This window comes from Palaemon carinicauda, chromosome 5 (assembly GCF_036898095.1).
Source record: "Palaemon carinicauda isolate YSFRI2023 chromosome 5, ASM3689809v2, whole genome shotgun sequence".
Lineage (NCBI taxonomy): Eukaryota > Metazoa > Arthropoda > Malacostraca > Decapoda > Palaemonidae > Palaemon > Palaemon carinicauda.
In genome coordinates this window covers 92,470,927-92,492,261 of record NC_090729.1, presented here as the reverse complement: position 1 = coordinate 92,492,261, position 21,335 = coordinate 92,470,927, and the positions used below count along the sequence as shown (strand labels likewise).

General features: G+C 43.6%; 1 protein-coding gene across 4 annotated transcripts in view; it reads right to left on the bottom strand.

The window, feature by feature from the left end:
- The window catches only part of Prp40 (pre-mRNA processing factor 40), an 874,860-nt gene that overhangs the window by 90,530 nt on the left and 762,995 nt on the right, over positions 1-21,335 (bottom strand). For all 4 annotated transcript variants that reach the window (XM_068373863.1, XM_068373864.1, XM_068373862.1 and 1 more), the window contains exons 17-18: positions 4,212-4,352; positions 3,969-4,066 (exon numbers count right to left, since the gene is read on the bottom strand). In XM_068373863.1, coding sequence (XP_068229964.1) covers positions 3,969-4,066; positions 4,212-4,352 — 239 coding nt within the window. The remainder of the gene's footprint in view (positions 1-3,968; positions 4,067-4,211; positions 4,353-21,335) is intronic.

The following is a 21,335-nucleotide window of genomic DNA, read 5'->3' as shown; positions in this document are numbered from 1 at the left end:
ACTTGAGGGTTTTACCCCCGGAGGTAATGAGGTCCCTCATTAGGCCTTGCTGGTCAGGGTCCTCGGGGTCGTAGGAGGCTTGAACACCCACCAACGTGGATGCCCACCAGTCTAGCCAAGAGGAGACGTTAACCAAGTCTCGCGACATCTCCTCCATCATGGAGGCCTCTGCTGGTGAGAAACAGACTGGGGCCGAAGAGGCTCTGTCGTCAGAAACGCCTTGGCTCAGAATGTCCACGGCCGTCTCCACTTTACAAGGGCCTGGGCGACGTCCTTTGGGCACATAGACCTTCCCTTGGTTTTTGAGGCCCTGGAGTAATTTAGAGGCACTCTGGGTCTTGGGAGCCTCGGCATTGCTGGCCACCACTTTGTCTATGTACTCTTGCCCTAGAACTAGGTCTCGGGCCAGAGGGAGTGCCAGGGACGACTTAGGCTGGGAGGGAGTTTGCATAATTCTCAGCAGGCTCGACCTCCAGGAATCTCCATCTGTAGCTGCAGGTTCCGCTATTTCGTGGTGCCTTCTGATCAGGCTAACCAATCTCCTATAGGCGGAGTCTTCCGTCGATCAGGCTAACCAATCTCCTATAGGCGGAGTCTTCCGTCGGGGAGCCCTCCCCCCCGTCAGCCGAGGTCTCGGCCTGGGGCGGGGGAGCCGGTTTACCGGGCACGCCGACTGGACGCCTAGCCCTCGGGGCCAGGGGCGCCGTCCTGCCGAGGTACTGGACCTCATCTGCAGGTAAGACCGCACCAGGGGCTCGGGATAGTGTAGGCACCGCTGGTTCAGCGGGGACTCTCGTACGTCCGAAGGCTCTGGGTGCTGAGGGCGCGGTTCCCGGGGGCTGACCCGACAGCGGGAACCGTTCCTTCCGACCTGAAGGCCGCACCAGCTGGGCTGGTCCGGCCTGGCTGCCTGGTAAGAAGCGCGTTTCCCCCGCTGGGCGGGGTGAACCGGAGGCCTCGAGGACTTATTAATTGAGAGGTCTTTCCTGCGAGCCAGGTCGCGAGGGTCAAGGCCGTGCTTGGAGGGCGGCCGCCTTGGGGACCCCTCACTGGACTGGTGGTCTGGGGAACGAAGCACCTTCGATTCCCGCGACAAAACGTAGATCCAGGCGCCCCCGGGAGATACACTTCTCCTATACTTACGGTTCGGGGAGCGGGAGCGCTTCCTGTTGTAACGAGAGCGAGACCTCGACCGGGAACGCTCGGTCCTGGACCGCTCCCTTCGACGGCGGTGTTTCACCCTGACCTCTTCCTCTGACGAGGAATAGATGTCCGATGAACCAGACGACACTGTGTTCACCACGTGTCGGCTGGAAGCGGGGACTGCGGGGGACTTCTTCGGGCGTTGAATGCCAGAGGTCAAGGGCTGGAGGAAGTCATCGGGAACTTCCGTGGGGAGGGTTGGGAACGACTCAAACCGTTCCATGCCCGGGAGCCAGGGATCCAGGGCTACATCCATCCTCAGGGGTGACCTACCCGGCGTCTTCGGGAGCCTCCAACCGTAGGCATCGTGACCTGCAGGTTGGACTTTACTCTGGTTATCTCCCCCTAAAGAGGAGCCAGAAGCACAAGCCCACGAGGGCGGCGGCGACACTGAGGCTGCGTTACTATCCCACAAGGGGTCATCGGAGGAAGCGTGCCCCCCGAGCACAAGGGCCGACTCTCCGGACGCACTACTGGGTCCTTCACTAGCCCTAGAGGGGCCTGCTATTGGCACTGCACTAACACTAGGCTCCTGGGATAGGACGCCTTGCTCATCCACCACACTAGACTTACCTCGTCCCCTACTTTGTGTAGGGGACGGCGAAACCGAGACCCCGTCGGACCGCTCACTGGGTGACGGTATCGGCGAGGAAACACTAATTTTCCTGGGTGAACGTTTCGCTGATTTCCTCTTCTTGGTACCGTAACGTACCCACTGTATATCGCTCCAGTCTACGCACTCGGGGCACGTGTCTGCTGACGAGCAAACTTTACCCCTACAGGAGGAACAAAGGGAGTGAGGATCCACTTCGGGCTTGGAGAGGAACGCTCCACACGATTTCCCGGCTCTAGGCCCAGGACAACGGCGAATCTGCTCCATAACGCACGACACAAGCACTTAAGGAAATCAATTAAACACTGGGTAGGCACACGGTTTAAAAGTGAACGCACAGGAACATTTGGGAAAGCACACTGGAAAAAACGCAAGTTGCCACGCTGGGAACACGTGGGGCACAGAACGCACACAAAGGATCGACAGAGATACGAGAGCGAGGGTTGTTAACGCCTCGCGACCAGAGAACTTAATGACGATGCTGACCCAGCTAGCTAGCGACCTACCTTAATCCTACCCTCGGGGCACATTCCTTGATGCCGGGGGTAAGGCTACTCAAAACTCAAATCTCTGGTCGGCAGAGAGAGATCACCAGTGACCTCCTAAGAAAGTAGTTCGAGGTAAGTATTCGTGTTGGAACAAATGATGATTAAGACTTTACGATTCCCAGGGTTGAGGGAAATTACCATTAAAAGCCCACACTTATACATACCAAGTATATTCAATGGATCAATACACAAAATTTGAAGGCTGTATTTCTTTGCCAGCTTATTTATATATCTATAATTTTCATATCATGGATATGGTGAAAGATGCATAAAATTTCAGAAGCAATAAATAAATATGCCTAAAGCATAAAATTTGCCCAGAAAATGTTAACGAGATTATATTGTGCTAGCAACGTTTTCTATTCATGGGTGGGCATTTGGTATATATAGCATATATATCTCTGGATTTGAGGGAAGGGGCTTATCACTGCTTAGTAAACAAGCCTGAAATATGATAATCATGTCCTCATGACCCACAGTGTTGAAGAAAATTATCCCTTAAAGCCCATACTTATGCATACTTGAGTATATTCAACCAATCTCTAAAAAAAGCCTGTTTTCTCAAAACTTAATTTTTTGGAGAAAATTTCCTACTACCTTTTTCCTATATTAGTAGACCTCTAGTCAGTTGCCTAGTCCAACAATACCAAAAAAAACCCATTGACAGCAAAGTCCATCCTTTGGGACAGTGGTTAAAACAAATCACAGGTCAATACCTTTCCAACCTTCAAAAAAAAATTAAAATTATGAGTGAATCCCAAAAGAGGGTTCATTGAGTAACACCAAAAGATGTGCTTCATAAACTTGCTAGTCAATATAAGAAAACACTAAAAAATCACTGCCAAGTTTCAATAAATTTGACTAATTTAGTCATGAACTGGAAAATGGTTAGTGCTATTCACAAGTCTGTTCTAATCTAGCATTATCTTTTCAGTGAAGTTCTCATAATGGTTGGGGTTGAACATTTTTAGTTTCATTTTCCAACTTTAGGATATAGTTTGGTTACTATTTGAGGTTAATATATTCCTGTGGTCCATATCAATTATACCTTTGAGTATCTGAATGAGAAATAGTTTAGACAATATTCAATAGCACAGGATGAAATTTATATAAAAAATCAATTGAATGGGTCTCAATAATGGTGCAAACATAACAATCACTTCTATAACCAATATAAAGTATACCTTGCAGTTCAAACTGGCACAGAAAGATCATCTGAATTTCCAGATAACAAATGTAGACATTCATATTTTAAAATCCAGTTCAGTGAACAAAGACTAAATAAATTTAACTTTATATACATGATATAAGTACAATCTATAAATTAAGATAGGCAAATTTCTCAGTCTGGCTTAGGACAACCGTATGAAGAAAAGCCTGATTGTTCTCATTGCAATGAGTTCATATCCAAAAAAGCAGCAATCCTTAATGGTAATTCTCTGAAAAACTTACCGAATACCTGAAAAATAATCCAATCAAATTTTGTCTACATATAAATGAACACATGGACCTAAGAATAGGTGGAAAGACAAACATGCATAATATGAATTTTCATAGATCTTTATGAGAAGAATAAATTTTACAAAAATCAACTTAAAACTTACCCGCCACGCGATCTAGAACGTGATCTAGATCGTGAACGATGCTTTTTCTTTTTGGTTGTCCTTCTAGATCTGTATGAATCTTCGCTACTTAAAGATCTCTGCAAAATAAAAGACTTGTTTACAGTCCGTGGAACATATATAAACTATACAGTTTATTACTGTACATATACTATATATCAACTTATGATGAAATCTTAATACATATTTAAAATCCTAAACCTATTGCATTTACTAACTACTTACAGAATGGCTGCGGCCTTTCTTTTTCTTGCTTTTCTTCTTACGAGATCTCCTTCTATCTTCATCTGAATCTTCTGAGAAACTTTTTGACCGTGAACGTGAACGTCTTGACCTACGCTTCCTATGACCCTCATCACTTTCTGACTGTAACACAAAATTAAAGATAAGCTGAGTTCATTTGCTTGTAATACACTAAGAATACAAATTTTTATACAATTTGTATTTTTCCTAGCTATACAAACCTCAGTCATTAACACTAGAACGGCCACTGATGGTTAACCCCCTAGAACGACCAAGCGGTCAAAATTACCGCACATAAATTTCCATTGCAGTTATGCTATTTTTTTTTTTATTTATAATTCCTAATTTATTTTTGGTAACTTATGATTATTCTACGATAACGGAGAACTATTCTTGAAATAAACAAGCTGTGTTTTATTTAAACCAATCCCATTTATGGGCACATTTATTTTTATTCAATAGGGAAACTCAATATTAAGGAATGAAATAATAAATATTACAATTGCTATAATAACTAAAAAGGCTGCTGATATTGAAAGAGTATGTGGGGAAAATATTAACATGGATACAGAAAATTACAGGTAGGTTCTATGAACAATATTCACATAAACCCTATTACACATACATAGGAAATGCACACATACACACACACAAACATATATATATATATATATATATATATATATATATATATATATATATATATACAGTGAACCCTCGTTTATCGCGGTAGATAGGTTCCAGACGCGGGCGCGATAGGTGAAAATCCACGAAGTAGTGACAGCATATTTACCTATTTATTTAACATGTATATTCGGACTTTTAAAACCTTCCCTTGTACGTAGTACTGTTAACAAACCACCCTTTAATGTACAGAACACTTAATGCATGTACTACAGCACCCTAAACTAAAACAGGCACAAATATTAAAGGCGATTTTATATCATGTGTTTCCTAAACACCTAAAAAGCACGATAAAAAATGGCAACCAATGTTTTGTTTACGTTCATCTCTGATCATAATGAAGAAACAAACTCATTTAGTGTACACATATATGTATAGGTTAGTTTTTGCATCGATTATATTGATTATACAGTACTGTATGTTGATTTTTTTATTACCAATGTTTTAGTTTACGTATTTTTCTTAGGACTTCCAAATGAAATCTTTTTCTTTATGACGCCGCCTGAAACGACGGCGTGTACGCTCAGTAAACAACCACGCTCAGAACAAACAAGGCATTTAACGCGCATGATGATAGTGATAAATAATGATACAGTACATACAGTATTTACAGTAAAAGCATTTACAAAATATGTTACCTTACAAATATAAATTATACAGTACAGTACTTGTACGTAGCAAAGCAGGAAAACAATTTGAGAGAGAGAGAGAGAGAGAGAGAGAGAGAGAGAGAGAGAGAGATTGTTTTACGTACGAATGTAAATTTTAAACAAAAAAAATATGATAGGTTACAACATGTAGACTTTTAAAACCTTCCCTTTAACTTAATGCATACAGTACGTACATTACTAAACTATAAAACAGGTTAAAGTAAAAAATAAAGATTGTTACTGTACTCACCACGAAAGAAGTTCAAGAAAAACTTGAATGACGATGGCGATGAATTTGCTGCACAGTAGAAATGATGATGATGAAGCTGATGATGTGTTCTACTGTGCAGTCAATGATAGTATTTTACGTCTCTTCAGACGGAGGTGTCTTTTCCTGGGACACCTCTTCAACTTCTTCAATTTCTTCCGAAGGCGTACTAGCAGGAGGAACTGGCTCTTTTTTGCGAGGCTGGAAGAACATTGTGATCGGAAGTTGTTGCCGCTGCTTCTTTTTTCGATCCAAGAGCATCCTGTAGGGAGTCATGATGTCATCGACCTTATTTGAGAATTGCATCGAGCGAACCATATCCTCGTCCCACTCTTGTAACATTTCTTTCGCCTCCTTCATATGGTTGCAGAACTTGGCAAGCCGTTCTAATGTTAAGCCCGTTTCTTCGACATTTTCTTGGGTCTCTTCCTGGGTACCCTCACTCTCTTCCTCACTTGCCGATTTCGTCAGGTCTTCGAGGTCTGCGTCAGTTAGGGGCTGGGAATGGCAGTCCAACAACTCGTCGACGTCTTCAGTCGTCATGTCGCCAAACCCGTCACCTCCAATTATGGCAGCCAACTGCACAGATTTCCGTATTGCAGAGTGTTGGATTTCCAACGGAGTAAATCCCTTGTCGTCGTAAACAATATCGGGCCACAGCTTCTTCCAGCTCGCATTCACGGTTGCAGGTTTCATCTCTTGAAGTGCCTTTTGAATATTCTGCAGGCACGTGGCTATGGTGTACTGCCACCAGTACGCCTTCAAGTTGAAATCTTCATCCTCGTCATCTTGGGCAGCATCCACACACGCAACGAGGTCCGCCAAGGTATTCTTCGTGTAGAGGGCCTTGAACGCCCTGATAACCCCCTGGTCCATCGGTTGAATTAATGACGTGGTGTTGGGTGGCAGGAACTCAACCTGAACGCCCTCACGTGACAGGTCAGTTGCGTGTCCACCAGCGTTATCCATAAGGAGAAGGATCTTGAATGGCAAGCCCTTCTCTAAGAGATATTCATGGACTTGCGGGATGAAACACTGGTGGAACCAGTTGGAGGTCAGCATCTTCGTAATCCATGCTTTTTGATTATGCATCCAGTACACGGGAAGGAGATTCTTATTTTTATTTTTCAAAGCGCGAGGATTTTTCGACTTATAAATAAGCCCCGGCTTTAACAAAAATCCAGCAGCATTGCCACACATCACGAGGGTAACGCGATCCTTGAATGCCTTAAAGCCAGAGGCTTTGGCTTCCTCTTTGAACAGGAAAGTTCGCGACGGCATTCTCTTCCAAAACAAGCCGGTTTCATCCATATTAAAGACTTGTTCCGGCTTGTATCCACCTTCAGCGATAATGTTCTTGAAAGTCTGGTTCACGTAAGTTTCAGCAGCGGCAGTGTCAGCGGAAGCAGACTCCCCATGCAGGGAAACGCTTTTCAGGGCGAAGCGTTTCTGAAACTTCGCGAACCATCCTTTGCTTGCGGAAAAACGTTTCTGAGGCTGGGAATCAGTGGATGTCCCTGGTTGAGGATCATCTGCATCATCATCATCTTCAGCATGGTTGCCGTCGTCGTCTTTAGGTTCCTTTGCAGCAAAATTCTCATATAAGCTCAAAGCCTTTGTTTGGATGGTGTTCGTATCCAACGCTATGTTCTTCTTCCGGCAGTCGGCAATCCACACAGCTAAAGCACCTTCCATGCGTACGATCGTTTTATTACGCGTTGTAACGACTCGCTTCGCTGATCTGCTAAAGGTGATTGCAGCAGTCTTTCTAATGTTCGCCTCGTCCTTCTTGATGTAGCGAACGGTGGATTCGTTGATGCCAAAATGGCGGCCGGCGGCCGCGTAACTTCTACCATCTTTTAACATGTCGAGAAGCGTAACCTTCTCAGCTATCGTCATCATCCTTCGGTGGCGTTTAGGCTCACTACCAGCCTTACTAGAAGCAGAACGCTTGGGAGGCATTGTAACAGAAAGTTCAACAAAAAGTTCAACTTAAAACAGTCGCACACAGCACAGATTAAACTTCACAAACTTAAGAACGTCTACTCAGCAATACGCGGAAAGAGAAAGTGAACGATCCAGCCCCGCGAGAACTTTGATGCTGCGGGTAGAAGATGCGGGCAAAACACCAATCACAGGCTAGATAACAAAACTTGAGTTTTGATTCGTCATCTATCAGCGCTTGAACCAATCACAACCCGTCTTACAGTACTATGGTGCGTTGGTTACTCATAGAAGATGCCCCGCGCATACTGAACGTACGTAGATTAAGTACAATACCGTAATAATAATAAATAATGATAATAATACTGTACAGTAATAATAATAATAATAATGATTAATAATAATAACAATAATAATTTTATTAACAACAACAACAATAATAATAATAACAATAATAATAAAAATTTACGTACGCTATTTTACGCCTCTCTCTCTCTCTCTCTCTCTCTCTCTCTCTCTCGTACGCTTACAGTATTCGAAATGTGATTTTTGCAACAAAGAATATTATTGGATGCAGTACTGTACTACGTACGTATACATACAAAAGATTCATGGAAAAGAAGCACATCCATTACAGTACACACCATTCTAATATGGTATGACTGCATCTGATTTGCGTTTCATGTTCGATTTAATTTTACTACGTACTGAATTATCGTATGATCACATTCTCTTTTCGTGTTTTATTTCTTTCTGTGCTGAATTATATATCATATGTAATGCAATGAACAATCAGTAAGAGCAGATATTACTAATTACAGTATTAATGGAATTACAGGTAACAAAATATCGTATTTGGTTGTCTTCAGATTTCGCGGTATTTTCGAATTTTCCGGAAAATCCGAGATATGTATATATATATGGGTTATGGGAAAACCCCGCGAAGTGGTGAATCCGCGATTGTCGAACCGCGAAGTAGCGAGGGTTCACTGTATATATATACATATATACATATATATATATGTATATATATATATATATATATACATATACTGTATATATATTTATATATATACATACATATATATATATATATATATATATATATATATATATATACAGTATATATATATATATATATATACACATATATATATATATATATATACATACATATATATATATATATAATACATATATATATATAAATACATATATATGTATATATGTATATATCTATATATATATAAATATATATATATATATATATATGTGTATATATATATATATACACATATATATGTATGTATATATATATATATATATATACATATATATGTATATATATGCATATATATATATATATACGCATATACATATATAAGGATATATATATATATATATACATATATATATATATATATACATATATATATGAATATATATATATATATATGAATATATATATATATATATATATGTATATATATATATATATATTTATGTATATACAGTGTGTATATATACATATATATATATATATATATACATATTTATATATATATATATATATATATTATATATATATATATATGTATATATATATATATGTATATATATATATATATATATATTTATATATATATTGTGTGACTGTTTTTATATATAGCGCTACAATCCTTACAATGTATGATTTACTTGTTACATTTTACACAATTCTGTCCCAAACTTCTAAAATCATAGCAAATTTGTCAGTTTGCATTCGAATGGATCGTGATGATCGAATGTCAAATATTAGGAATTTCATAATTTCCTTGAAACGTGCTCTTTACATTGTCTCCTGGAAAAAGAGAGGCTCCCATTTTACTGACCAAAGGTTTTCAACAGATTGTTCTTTTGCAAGAACTCCTCTGGCATACATAATGCCTATAGTAGCATAAATCTATTCGAATGATATGTTCCAATTCTCACCATTCAATTTCATTCTCGCTTCAGTTTCTCTACACTTTTGTATGTGTTTGATAATGAAGTCATCTATCAATAATGTGAAAGCGCTCAGAACTTTTCCAGGAAAAACTTGAGGTTTGGCGAGGGATGTTGGTCCCGGTATTTCTCGTGTTATGTTATGAGCGGTAATTCTCCCGGCATTGATAAGATCCTGTTCTATAACTTCCCACCGTGTTCTGGCCTTGCCAGTCGGAATAGTAGTAGAAGTTGTTTGCACATCTACAATATCTTCTTGTTTCAAAGAGCAACAGTACTTTACAACTGTTGATTTTCATTATCACTATCGTCATAATAATCATCATATTCAGATGAACTTTCTTGATTGGGGATATACTCGTTTTCTTCATCTTTTGATGCAGGATCTCCTTCAGACTCAGATTCAGATAGTGTCGACAAATATGTCACAATTTCATCATTCAACAAAGAGCGTTTGTACGATTTGTTTATCATTTAGGACTTCAGGGGAAACTGACTGAAACAATAACACGCCGCCAGACTTACAGGTGCCGGGAATACAAGCTGTAAAACGTTTTGACTGGCGCAACACCATAATTACCATTGTATTGCTCCCTAGCGGTCAAAATGACCGTTCGGTCGTTCTAGGTATTACCTAATATATCTCAAAGGACTATAGCATATTTTAATTTAAACTTATTATCAATATATATCATGAAAAGTTAGGAAAAGTCAATGAGTATCAAGTTTGTTGGGGAAAGATTATAATAGCTCTATGCATCCGAAAATCAAAATGCGGTCAAAATGACCGCTCGGTCGTTCTAGTGTTAATATGGTGTTACTGCTAATTATGTTTTCTATGACTGGCCAATCCATAATTTGGTTTAATTGTGCCATTTTTTGTTGCTGGGCAACCATAGTGCATGCGCATGGAGCAAGAGCACACTTGCTCACAACATCTCCTCACCTGGTTAATGTCTTGCAGGGCAACTGAGGTGGGAACTTTGGTAAATGACTCAGGTTTGTATAGCTAGGAATAATACAAATTGTATAAATTTATATGGGGAGTCTCCCTTGGGAGGAAGGAAGTCTCCGTAAAGTTATGAGGTATACCCTTCCTCTCTGGAAGATCCAATTACTATAAATGATAGCAAGATATCAGCGTGAATAGGTAGTGGACAGTGTAAAAGGCTCATAAAGAGCCAAGGCCAAACTTCCGATTCTTCTCAGGAGTGAAGTCTCCGTGAAGTTAGGAGGTATACCCATCCTCTCTGATACAATTACTATTAGCCATCGCAAAAGATCAAAGAGAACTGCCACAGAACACAGTAGCCAACACGTAAAGAGGCAAGTCTACACATTCAAATAAAAAAATGGGAATCTTCGCCAGGGTTTAAGTGGTATGAACATCAAGTGTTACTTAATGAAAATGCAATTTTAGTACAGGTATATCATCAAGTACTAAAGAAATCTGAGGCATTCTTACTCGCATTAGGGTGAAAACCAATGACAGGCTTCAAGTCCAATCAAAACCACTATCTGCTTTAGTGTCCCTTATACCAAATAATCTGAGAATAATTAGCCTGAGACTAGAACTAGCACATGTCCCGTGAGAGCTGACAGTTAGGTTATTTATTGCGCTGCAACCATAATGCCTACAAAGAGGGTGCCCAAAAACCTGTATATGCCATCTTTAAAACAACTGTCTGTAAGATGAGTTTTCTCTTTCATGCACCAGCTTTGAGGACTTTTACTAGTGAGTGGTTTCACAGAACGCTGAGGTACGGGCAAGACCACATGTATCACATGCTCGATGGGGGGCCCCTAGTGATGCTTCCCTTGAGGATGTATAGGCATGAGATACTACCGCTAAAGTTATTGGGTTCTTTTGCTGGCCAGATAGTACTACATTGATCCCTCTCTCAGGTTACATCTCAGTCTGTCTTTGCCTACACATACACTGAATAGCCTTTGCACCATGGTCTTCCACTGTCTTGAATTATTGAAGTTCTCTTGTTTGAGTGTCCACTCCGGCATGCTGTTGTCTTATTTCTCTTCCTATTTTTTTGAAGATTTTAGTTTATATATGAAAGATCTAATTTAATGTTGTTACTGTTCCTTAAATATTCAATTTTGTTTATTAATTTGGTTCATAGTCCACAAATACCATCAATGCCATGGACTAAGAAAAAGCCTTTGATAGTGTGCACTGATCAATTTTGTGGAGAGTCCTGCATTATTATGGAAATCCTCTTAAATATGTAAATTTGATTAAATCTGTTCATGAGCATAGCAAGTGCAAAGTTAATGTTAATGTAGTCTTGTCAAATAAATTTCCAGTGAACAGCAGATTACTCCTAGGGAATGTGTTGTCACCTATGTTGTTTATTCTCCTCATGGATTTTGTAATGCATAGAACAGTTAGAGATGGTATAGAAGGATTGGACTGGATTGGTGATAGGAATTTAGCAGACCTAGAATATGCTGATGATGCTGTCGTTGTTAGCAGAACACCACAGGATTTGCAATGCTTGCTTACCAGAATGCATGAAATATCACACGAGGTTGGGCTGAAAATAAGTAGAAAGACAGAGATGATGAGAACAGTATGCAATGGAAGATGAAATATTGGAAGAAAGATTGATGAGGTAGAATCATTTAAGTATTAGAACTATGATCTCCAATACAGGATCTTTAGAATTAGAGTTTAATGAAAGATTGAAAAAAGCAAATCATACAATGGCTAGGTTAAGTAAAATTTGGAAATCAAATCGCCTGAAATTACATATGAAAATCACACTATACATCAGTATAGTAAGATTGGTGTTACTCTATGGACATGAGTCATGGTATCACAATGAAACAATCTCCAATAGATTTAGTAGATTTGAGAACAAGGCCCTCAGAAGGATATCAAGTGTTGAATGGCAGGACAGGATTAGAAATGAAACTATGAGAAAGATTACTCGAGTGCCATATGTGGGTGAGATCACGATGAAGGGTAGATGGGGATGGTTTAGGCATGCTCTTCGCACTCCCCAAGAGAGATTAGTTCACCAAACGTTCAGCTGGGCTCCACAAGGCACTAGAAGAGTTGGAAGACCCAGGCCTACATGGCTGAGGACTATGTAGATGATGAATGGGTAAGTATTGAATTAAAAGCTCAAGCTAGAGATGACTTGCCAAATTTAACCGTGGCCCTTTGTGTCAATAGGCATAGGAGAAAATGATGATTACTTTGCTTACAGTTTATTCATTTCCTTACTTCCTTTCATCACTGGCCTCTTATATCATCTTGCATTTCCAACAAGGGTTATAGCTTAGCTTGTAATAATAATATTAATAATAATACAGTAATGCCTCACAACACAAAATTAATTCGTTCTGGAGTGGCTTTCAATAAGTGATTTTTTTATGTTGTGAGTCACATTTTACATATAAATCGTCTAATTCGTTCCAAACCCTAGAAAACACTATGTTAAATCTTATAATAAAGCTATAGTATAACTACAATGAAACACTGTACAGCCAAATACATTTGAAACATTCAATATACCTAAACTAACTGTTAATACCTGTAAATTTAGTAGTTATTAGACTAAAATGTAATAAATGGAAAATAATATAATACATACAGTATACTACAGTACATAATACAAAATATACACTACCATATGCACTGTAGTATTATAGATACCCCTACTATGGACTACAGCTACATTTTCTATTGTGTAAACCCATTTTTTGGGCTCAAGCCATGTCGTCCTGGTGGAAGGTTCCTTCAGTAGCTTCCTTTGGGTATATATGACTACCATAAATATTCACAGAGAATTAAACTAAAGGTTTCACAGAATTCTAACCTCTGGTGCGAGTACCCTAAAGGTTTCCCTCTAGGATATCGTATATCAACAGGGGACGCATGCATTAACACACCACATGGCTATCTGCACCCTACATAGCGTTTACGCTTCGAGGGGGAAAGGTGGCGAGGCAACTAAGGAGCTGTTCCAAAGTTACCCTTCCTTCGTTACTGTTACGGTACTCGCAACGTAAACAAACCGTCCGCCATATTGTGTGAAGTCACGTCCGTCCCCATTCCTTGTCTGGTAGCTTCCAACATCGGTTTGTTTTTCCCAGTGATCACCGTTTATCTTGTGCATCTTTCGCCATGTCTCAACCTTCTGCCTCGCCTTCTTCTGGAAAGTTGAGTACCAGGTTCTTGTATTGTTTAAATAAGCTCTGGCCGTAAAGTAACGAATTTTTACGCTAAAATCTTGTGTTTTGTGGCGGAGCTGTGCCTTGCCCGGAGGCGCCATTTTATGACGCCGCTGTTCGCCTCGCATGCTTTATTTAGTTAGCCAGAACAGCCTTCCTGGCCTTATAACTAATTAAATATCATTAGTTATTTAGTCTTCATTGCTAGGAATTAGTTATATTATGCCGATGGTATTCTTCGGCGCTGTTAGTTAGCCGACCCCATACTAGACTTTTAGCCTAGCCTAGGCCGCAGCCTAGTGTTCATGTTTACAGTACTTCTGCATGATATGATAAGTGTTCCTAGTGTTAATGTTAATGAAGATATAGGCATTTTTAAACATATACAAGAATCAGTGTTGCACACATCTTTCGCCTTCTAGGGACCATACAGGAACCGTGCCTGGTCCATCCATGTCACATCCCCTAACCCAACGTTGGGGCCATTGTATGCTTCCTTATCTCCCCTGTTACCTACGGGTAACCTCCCTCTGGGTAGCCTTGCTATAGCTTAGCCCCCGTACCCGGAATAATTTTCGGGTAGGTTAGGCTAGATCGTTCTTCCCTCTTCCCTACCATAGTATCGACTGAGACTGAAGGTGGAAGGGCCCTGCCCTTCCCCCTAGACTGCTCTTGGTTGGGACACGTCCATTCCTCCTGTGGCCTAGCAATATGTCTTTCCAGCCCTCCCTAATCTAGGAGAAGCTCTCCTGGTTTAGGTTAGGCTTTGGGGGATTCTGTTTTATTATAGTTTAGGACAGTACACCAGTGCTGTTCCTATTCTGAGCTAACCTACCCTAGGGTTGGAGAGTGTTTCTCTCCTACCTGGGTAGTATAGCATCTAACAGATTCCCCCACTCCTTGGGAGCTTTAGGGTTGCGACCCCTTCTGCTCCCTCAGACCCCTACCCCCACTCTATCCCTTTGTGTAGGCTTGCCTTCACACCCCTGTCCGCTGTCCTACAATTCCTCCCTTGGGGAGAGTTGTAGGTTAAGCTGTGCTCTCCTGCTTGGCTGGCCGCTCTGCTACACTTCCCCCTCATAGTCGAAATATAGGGTAGTGTTGGTAGCTGGCCTGCCGGCAGAAGATCACCCTCTCCCCACTTTTGAGTGTCCTCTGATACTCCCGTGGATTACCATAGGCATCCAGCCGTCTGACGGCTCCCTGCCGCCAGATGATAGGCATATCCCCTCCTATCATGAGAGCACTCCTTCCGGAGGGAAGCCGGTCGGGTATCGGACATTACCCTTCCCCACTACCTCCTTATCTTTCTCTCTTCTATCATGGTGCCGGTCCACTGCCCCCTCCGCCTGCCGGCACCCCATGTGACCTTCCTACTTCATAGGATGTTCCTATCTGAGGATTACCTAAGGCGACAACCTGCTGGCTGCCGGGGGCCGCCGCTGCCGCCGACATCTCAGACAACCCTCCATCTTATGTACCCAGCTAGGTTCACCAACGCAGACAGCCTGCCGGCTGCCGGAGGCCACCGCCCTGCCGGCAACCTGCCGCCGTGTTGGCGGTCGCCCTTATAGGTGTCTCCTACCTCTCTGCTGCTCAGTGTGTAGCCTTAGATGGATTCACCCCGCCGGACCGGCCTCCGGCTTGCCGGCGACGCTCCTGCGGCTTCCATGGACAAGCACCCTTCCCCCCGGCTGCCGGCAGTCGACCTATACAGCCGTATAGCCAGACTGCTCTTCTTTGGTATTTCATACCTTAAAGACAGTGGTTGGGGTGTACGGTTATACAGTACAATATTTCCAGCATACTCTGTGCTTCTCAGTGCAGTCTCTTGCCGGGAACTACCCAAATATAAGGGGGTTTGATCCTATTTTCCCCATTCTTTTCTCTAAGTTCTGAACGATTTCAGACCCTCTCCACTCTGTAAACAATTCCTTTATAATGAAGCCTAAGTTTGGCTCCCCCATAGGGATACCATTCCCTCCCCTAGAACCTCAGGTCCTAAGGAATTGTCGGCAGAAAAGGTCACGGTAACTGGCTGGACGGGACTCACAAGTATGTGTCTTCCTACAGTACTTCCCTTCTAGCTCACCTATCCTGAGCTCACATAAAACACAATGCTACAGATTAGTGAATCTTAATTTTAAGAGTAATGTAAGCCATAACTCTGTTTTCCATGTACTCATGTTCTCTTTCTTTTACAGGAGGAGAACCTGAAGTGTCAGAGCTCCTTTTGCGGAGTTCGCCGCCCGGACTTCTACGGGCATAAGGACCCACACCCCCTGTGCAGCGAAAAAGGGCAACCTTAAATATTGGGATCCACAGTCCTACTCAACCTGCAAAGGCCTTCTTGATGAGGCGTTCGACAACCCTCCGTCCGCGGAGGCCAGGGACAATGCTCGAGAGAAACTGCGCAAGTGGGTGCGCGGTTTCCAGAAGAACGCCACCGGGCCTTATCTCCCTAACGAGAAGATGAGGGCCATGCTTTTCCCCAAAGCGCTGTCGGACTCTGTGATCCCCTGCGTCCAACTTACTGTTGAACCCGACATTTCGGCTACACTCCGAAAGTGTCATCTCAACGAAGTGGAGATGATGTCGGAAGTCTCCGACAACAACGAGAGGACCCTCATGGGCGAGGATCTGGAGGATGAAGAGGATCAGGTGGAGTTCCCCGATTCGGAGAACGAGGTCGCCCAAACACCTCCAGTAACACCCGTTGTGGTCGAGGAGCCAGTCCCCTCTACCTCAGCCGCCTCGCTGCCCGTGCTACCAGCCACTGGAGATGCCATCCAGGTGCTGGTGGCACTGATAGACGAAAGGCTCCGACAGAATTCAGAGGAGGTACGCCAAGCATATGCCAATTACGACTGGCAAAATCTTTGTCAACGATCGGCTTGGGTCCATCCTCTTGGAAGAGGTGGAGTTCTTCCCCAACTTTGAGGCTTACCCGGACTGTTACATCCGGCTCAGGTCCGAACCGGCCTCCAAGGAAGAGACCGAACCCAAAGAAGTGATCGGGTTCGATCACTCGAAAGCCCAAGCCATGCTGGCAGTGTCTTAAGAGTCGTGGTTTTACCAACTCTAAAATGCCAGCATTGAGCAAGAAGCACCCGTCCTTTCTTTCTCCCCCTACTGCGACCTTTCCCTTTGTTGAAAAGGCCTTCCATGCGGTCATGAAGGCGGTGGAGGAAGGAAAGCCCTGCCCTACCTTGGAGGAGTGTAGGCCTCTCTCCCTCGCCCTTCCCCCCGACGACAGATTCTGGAAAGATATCCAGTTCACCTTTACGGTCGGGAAACTGGAACCTGACGAGGCTGGCCGTGTCAGTTCAATGAGGATCTTCCAAAGCTGAATGACCACCACCTTCGTCGGGAGCAGGAGACCAAGGAGAGACTAGCCGCCTCTCTGTCTCACCAAATTCAGCTGGAGGTCATGGCCGGGGACGTTAGGGTCCCAGATTTGTATATGGTTCTCGCGAAGACCCACCAAGTGACCGTGATGAAGGACTTGTACAGCTTCATCAAGGCCCGAAGAGCCTGCAGAGAATTCGTGTTTGCCAACATGGCAGTGAAACACGAACCCCGGAAGCTAATCTCCTCCAACATCTGGGGCAAGCATCTCTTCCCAACAGCTCTGGTGAAAGAGATCGTGGAGAAAGCTGCCTCGGAGAATCGGAACCTTCTCAACAAATGGGGCATGTCCCGCAAGAGGTAATCCTCTCAGGAAGAAAGCCCTCAACCTAAGAGGAAATCCTCCCAACCACGACCACAGCAGCGTCAACCCAAACGCCAGTTTCCGGCTCCCGCTACTACCCAAGTGGTTGCAAACCACAACAGACCTTTCAGTTGGTCCCCCAGCCGGTGGTGTCCCAATCACCGGTCTTCACCCCTGCCTATGAACGACCATCCACTACCTTTCGTCCCAAAGGTAGAGGCTCCGGCAGAGATTCCTCTCGCCGCCCCTCCAGGGGCAGAGGAGGAAGGGGAGCTAGCGGCCGAGGTGGCAAACCCTTGGGAAACCAGAAGCAATGAAGTGCTTCCGGTGGGAGGAAGACTCCGCCACTTTCACGATCGTTGGACCTTCGATCCTTGGGCACACAGCATCATCAAGAAGGCACTAGGTTGGAGCTGGATGCAACCACTGCCAACTTTCAACCAATTCTTCCAGCCTTCAACTCCCATCTTGGAAGAATATGTCCTGGAACTCTTGAACAAGAAGGTGATCACGAGGGTAAAGTGTACCATGTTCCAAGGAAGACTATTTTGTGTTCCCAAGAAGGACTCAGACAAACTCAGAGTCATTCTCGACTTGTCCCCCGTCAAGTTCATTGCGAACAACAAATTCAAGATGCTGACCCTTCAACAGATAAGAGCCCTACTGCCTCACAGGGCCTACAAGGTCTCAATAGACCTGGCGGATGCCTACTGGCACATCCCAATGAACCACAACGCTTCCTCCTACCAAGGATTCCGGCTCCAACGAAGAAGCTACGCCTTCAGAGCCATGCCCTTCGGGCTCAACGTGGTTCCGAGAATCTTCACCAAGCTAGCAGACACAATCGTCCACCAGCTACGCCTTCAGGGCGTCCAAGTGATGGCCTACCTCGACGACTGGCTGGTCTGGTCGACATCGCCAGAAGAATGTTTGAGAGCTTGCAGCAAAGTGACCCAGTTCCTGGAACATCTGGGTTTCAAAATGAACACCAAGAAGTCTTGCCTCACTCCAGCTCAGAAGTTCCAATGGTTAGGAATCCATTGGGATCTTCAGTCACACCGCCTTTCCATCCCACTGAAGAAAAAGAAAGAAATAGCAGGGTCTGTCAGAAGACTTCTCAAATCCAAACAGATCTCAAGACGACAGCAGGAGCAAATTCTCGGTTCCCTACAGTTCGCCTCAGTGACAAACCCAGTGCTACGAGAACAGCTAAAGGATGCCTCAGGAGTCTGGAGACGAAACGCATCCGTCGCTCGAAGAGATCTCAAGAGACCCCTACCGAACAGGCTTCGCTCCCTTCTAAGCCCGTGGTTAGAAGCAAGGACCTTGAAAAGATCCATCCCTCTCCAACCTCCGCCTCCATCGCTCAACATCCATACGGACGCTTCTCTGGAGGGTTGGGGGGGGGGGGGGTCACTCCCATCAACGGCAAGTTCAAGGAACATGGTCTCCCCTATTCAAGACGTTTCACATCAGCATCTTGGAGGCCATGGCGGTTCTTCTCACCCTGAAGAAATTATCCCCGCGTCCCTCGATACACATCTGTCTAACTCTGGACAGCTCGGTAGTGGTCAGATGTCTCAACTGTCAGGGCTCGAGATCGCCCCACATAAATCAGGTGCTATTACCCATCTTCCGCCTGGCGGACAGGAAGAAGTGGCACCTATCTGCAGTTCACCTACAAGGATTCCGCAACGTGACGGCGGACGCTCTATCAAGGACAAGCCCCATAGAGTCGGAATGGTCCCTAGACGCAAGATCATTCTCCTTCATCTCTCGTCAAGTCCTGGAACTACAGATCGACAACAAGCAACTTCCTTGATATGTGGCCCCTTACGAGGACCCCAAGGCGGAAGCAGTGGACGCCATGTCCCTGGACTGGAACAGATGGTCCAAGATTTACCTGTTCCCTCCACCCAACCTTCTGCTGAAAGTCCTCTCCAAACTGAGAACCTTCAAAGGGACAGCAGCCCTAGTGGCTCCCAAGTGGCCCCGGAGCAACTGGTTCCCCCTAGTCCTGGAGCTACAGCCCAAGCTGATCCCCCCTGCCGGGCCCAGTTCTCTCCCAACAGGTGCAGAAGTCGACTGTCTTCGCTTCATCAAAGAAAGTCAAGGACCTTCATCTCATGATTTTCTCTTCCTAGCCGTGAAGAAAAGGTTTGGGATCTCGAAGAAAAGTTTGGACTTCCTAGAGGAATACAAAACAAAGTCTACCAGAAGGCAATATGAATCATCCTGGAAGAAGTGGGTATCCTTCGTCAAGGCAAAAAACCCTACGAAAATCTCCATAGATTTTTGCATGTCCTTCTTTATTCACCTTCATGGACAAGGCTTAGCAGCCAATATGATTTCTACCTGCAAATCGGCCTTGACTAGACCACTTCTGTACGCCTCCCAAATAGATTTATCCAGCGAAATCTTCAATAAACTCCCGAAGGCGTGTGCTAGACTCCGTCCAGCACCTCCACCGAGACCCATCACCTGGTCCCTGGATAAGGTGCTCCATTTTGCCTCTAACTTGGACAACGAATCTTGCCCTCTGAAAGACTTGACTCAAAAAGTGATTTTCCTTTTTGTTCTCGCCTCGGGAGCCGGAGTCAGTGAAATAGTGGCATTATCAAGAGAAGAGGGCCAGATACAGTTCGCCGACACGGGGGAACTTACCCTCTTCCCTGACCCCACGTTTCTCGCTAAAAATGAACTTCCCACCAAAAGATGGGGCCCTTGGAGAATCTGCCCCCTGAAGGAAGATGTCTCTCTATGCCCAGTGGAGAGTCTTAAGGTCTATCTTCAAAGAACTTCAGACTTTGGCGGAGGACAACTCTTTAAAGGAGAAACTTCGGGTAGTGACCTGTAACTAAAACAACTAAGAGCGAAAATCACCCACTTTATTCGCAGAGCGGATCCTGACAGTACACCCGCAGGTCATGATCCTAGGAAAGTCGCCTCTTCCCTGAACTTTTTCCAAGGAATGGATTTTGAAAGCCTCCGATCCCTCACAGGCTGGAGGTCACCTAGAGTGTTCTTCAAACACTATTCGAAGCAGGTGCACGAAGTAAAGAGATTCGTGGTGGCAGCAGGTAGCGTGATGAAACCGGCTGTTTAGTACTGCGTAGAACAGTGAGTTCTTTCGGGACTTTAACTCAAACGGGTGCCTGTGTTGACCCTAGTGCAATACATAGTGATTTCAAGGGACACTTAGTTCTTCATCAAGGTGAAGTGACATAGATTCTTACACGTGTGCCACATGTTCTTGGACATGAAGTGTATAGTGATTTTAAAAGACTGGCATTCCTCAGGGAACTTTTGCTTAAAGGCAAAATATTTCCCTTTCAGATTCTACATCACCGTCTTACTGAAAATCTATGTCTATTATCCAATATTATTATTGTACATAATTTTCCATATTTTCATGCAATTTTCAAATAAAATATTTATTTTATTTACCCTATGCATCTAATTTCGCTCCTATCTTTCATATGAAAATAAATTGCTCTTATTGTTTTATTGATCCTATTTCCAGGGTTTATCATAGTTATTATACCTACTACCTAATATACACTCACCTAATGGTATAAAATTTGTTCCTACACAAATATTTACCCTTCTGATCTGTCTTCGAAACCGGCACGATCTCTTCATCCAGGTGAGTCTATCTTCGTCAGGTTACT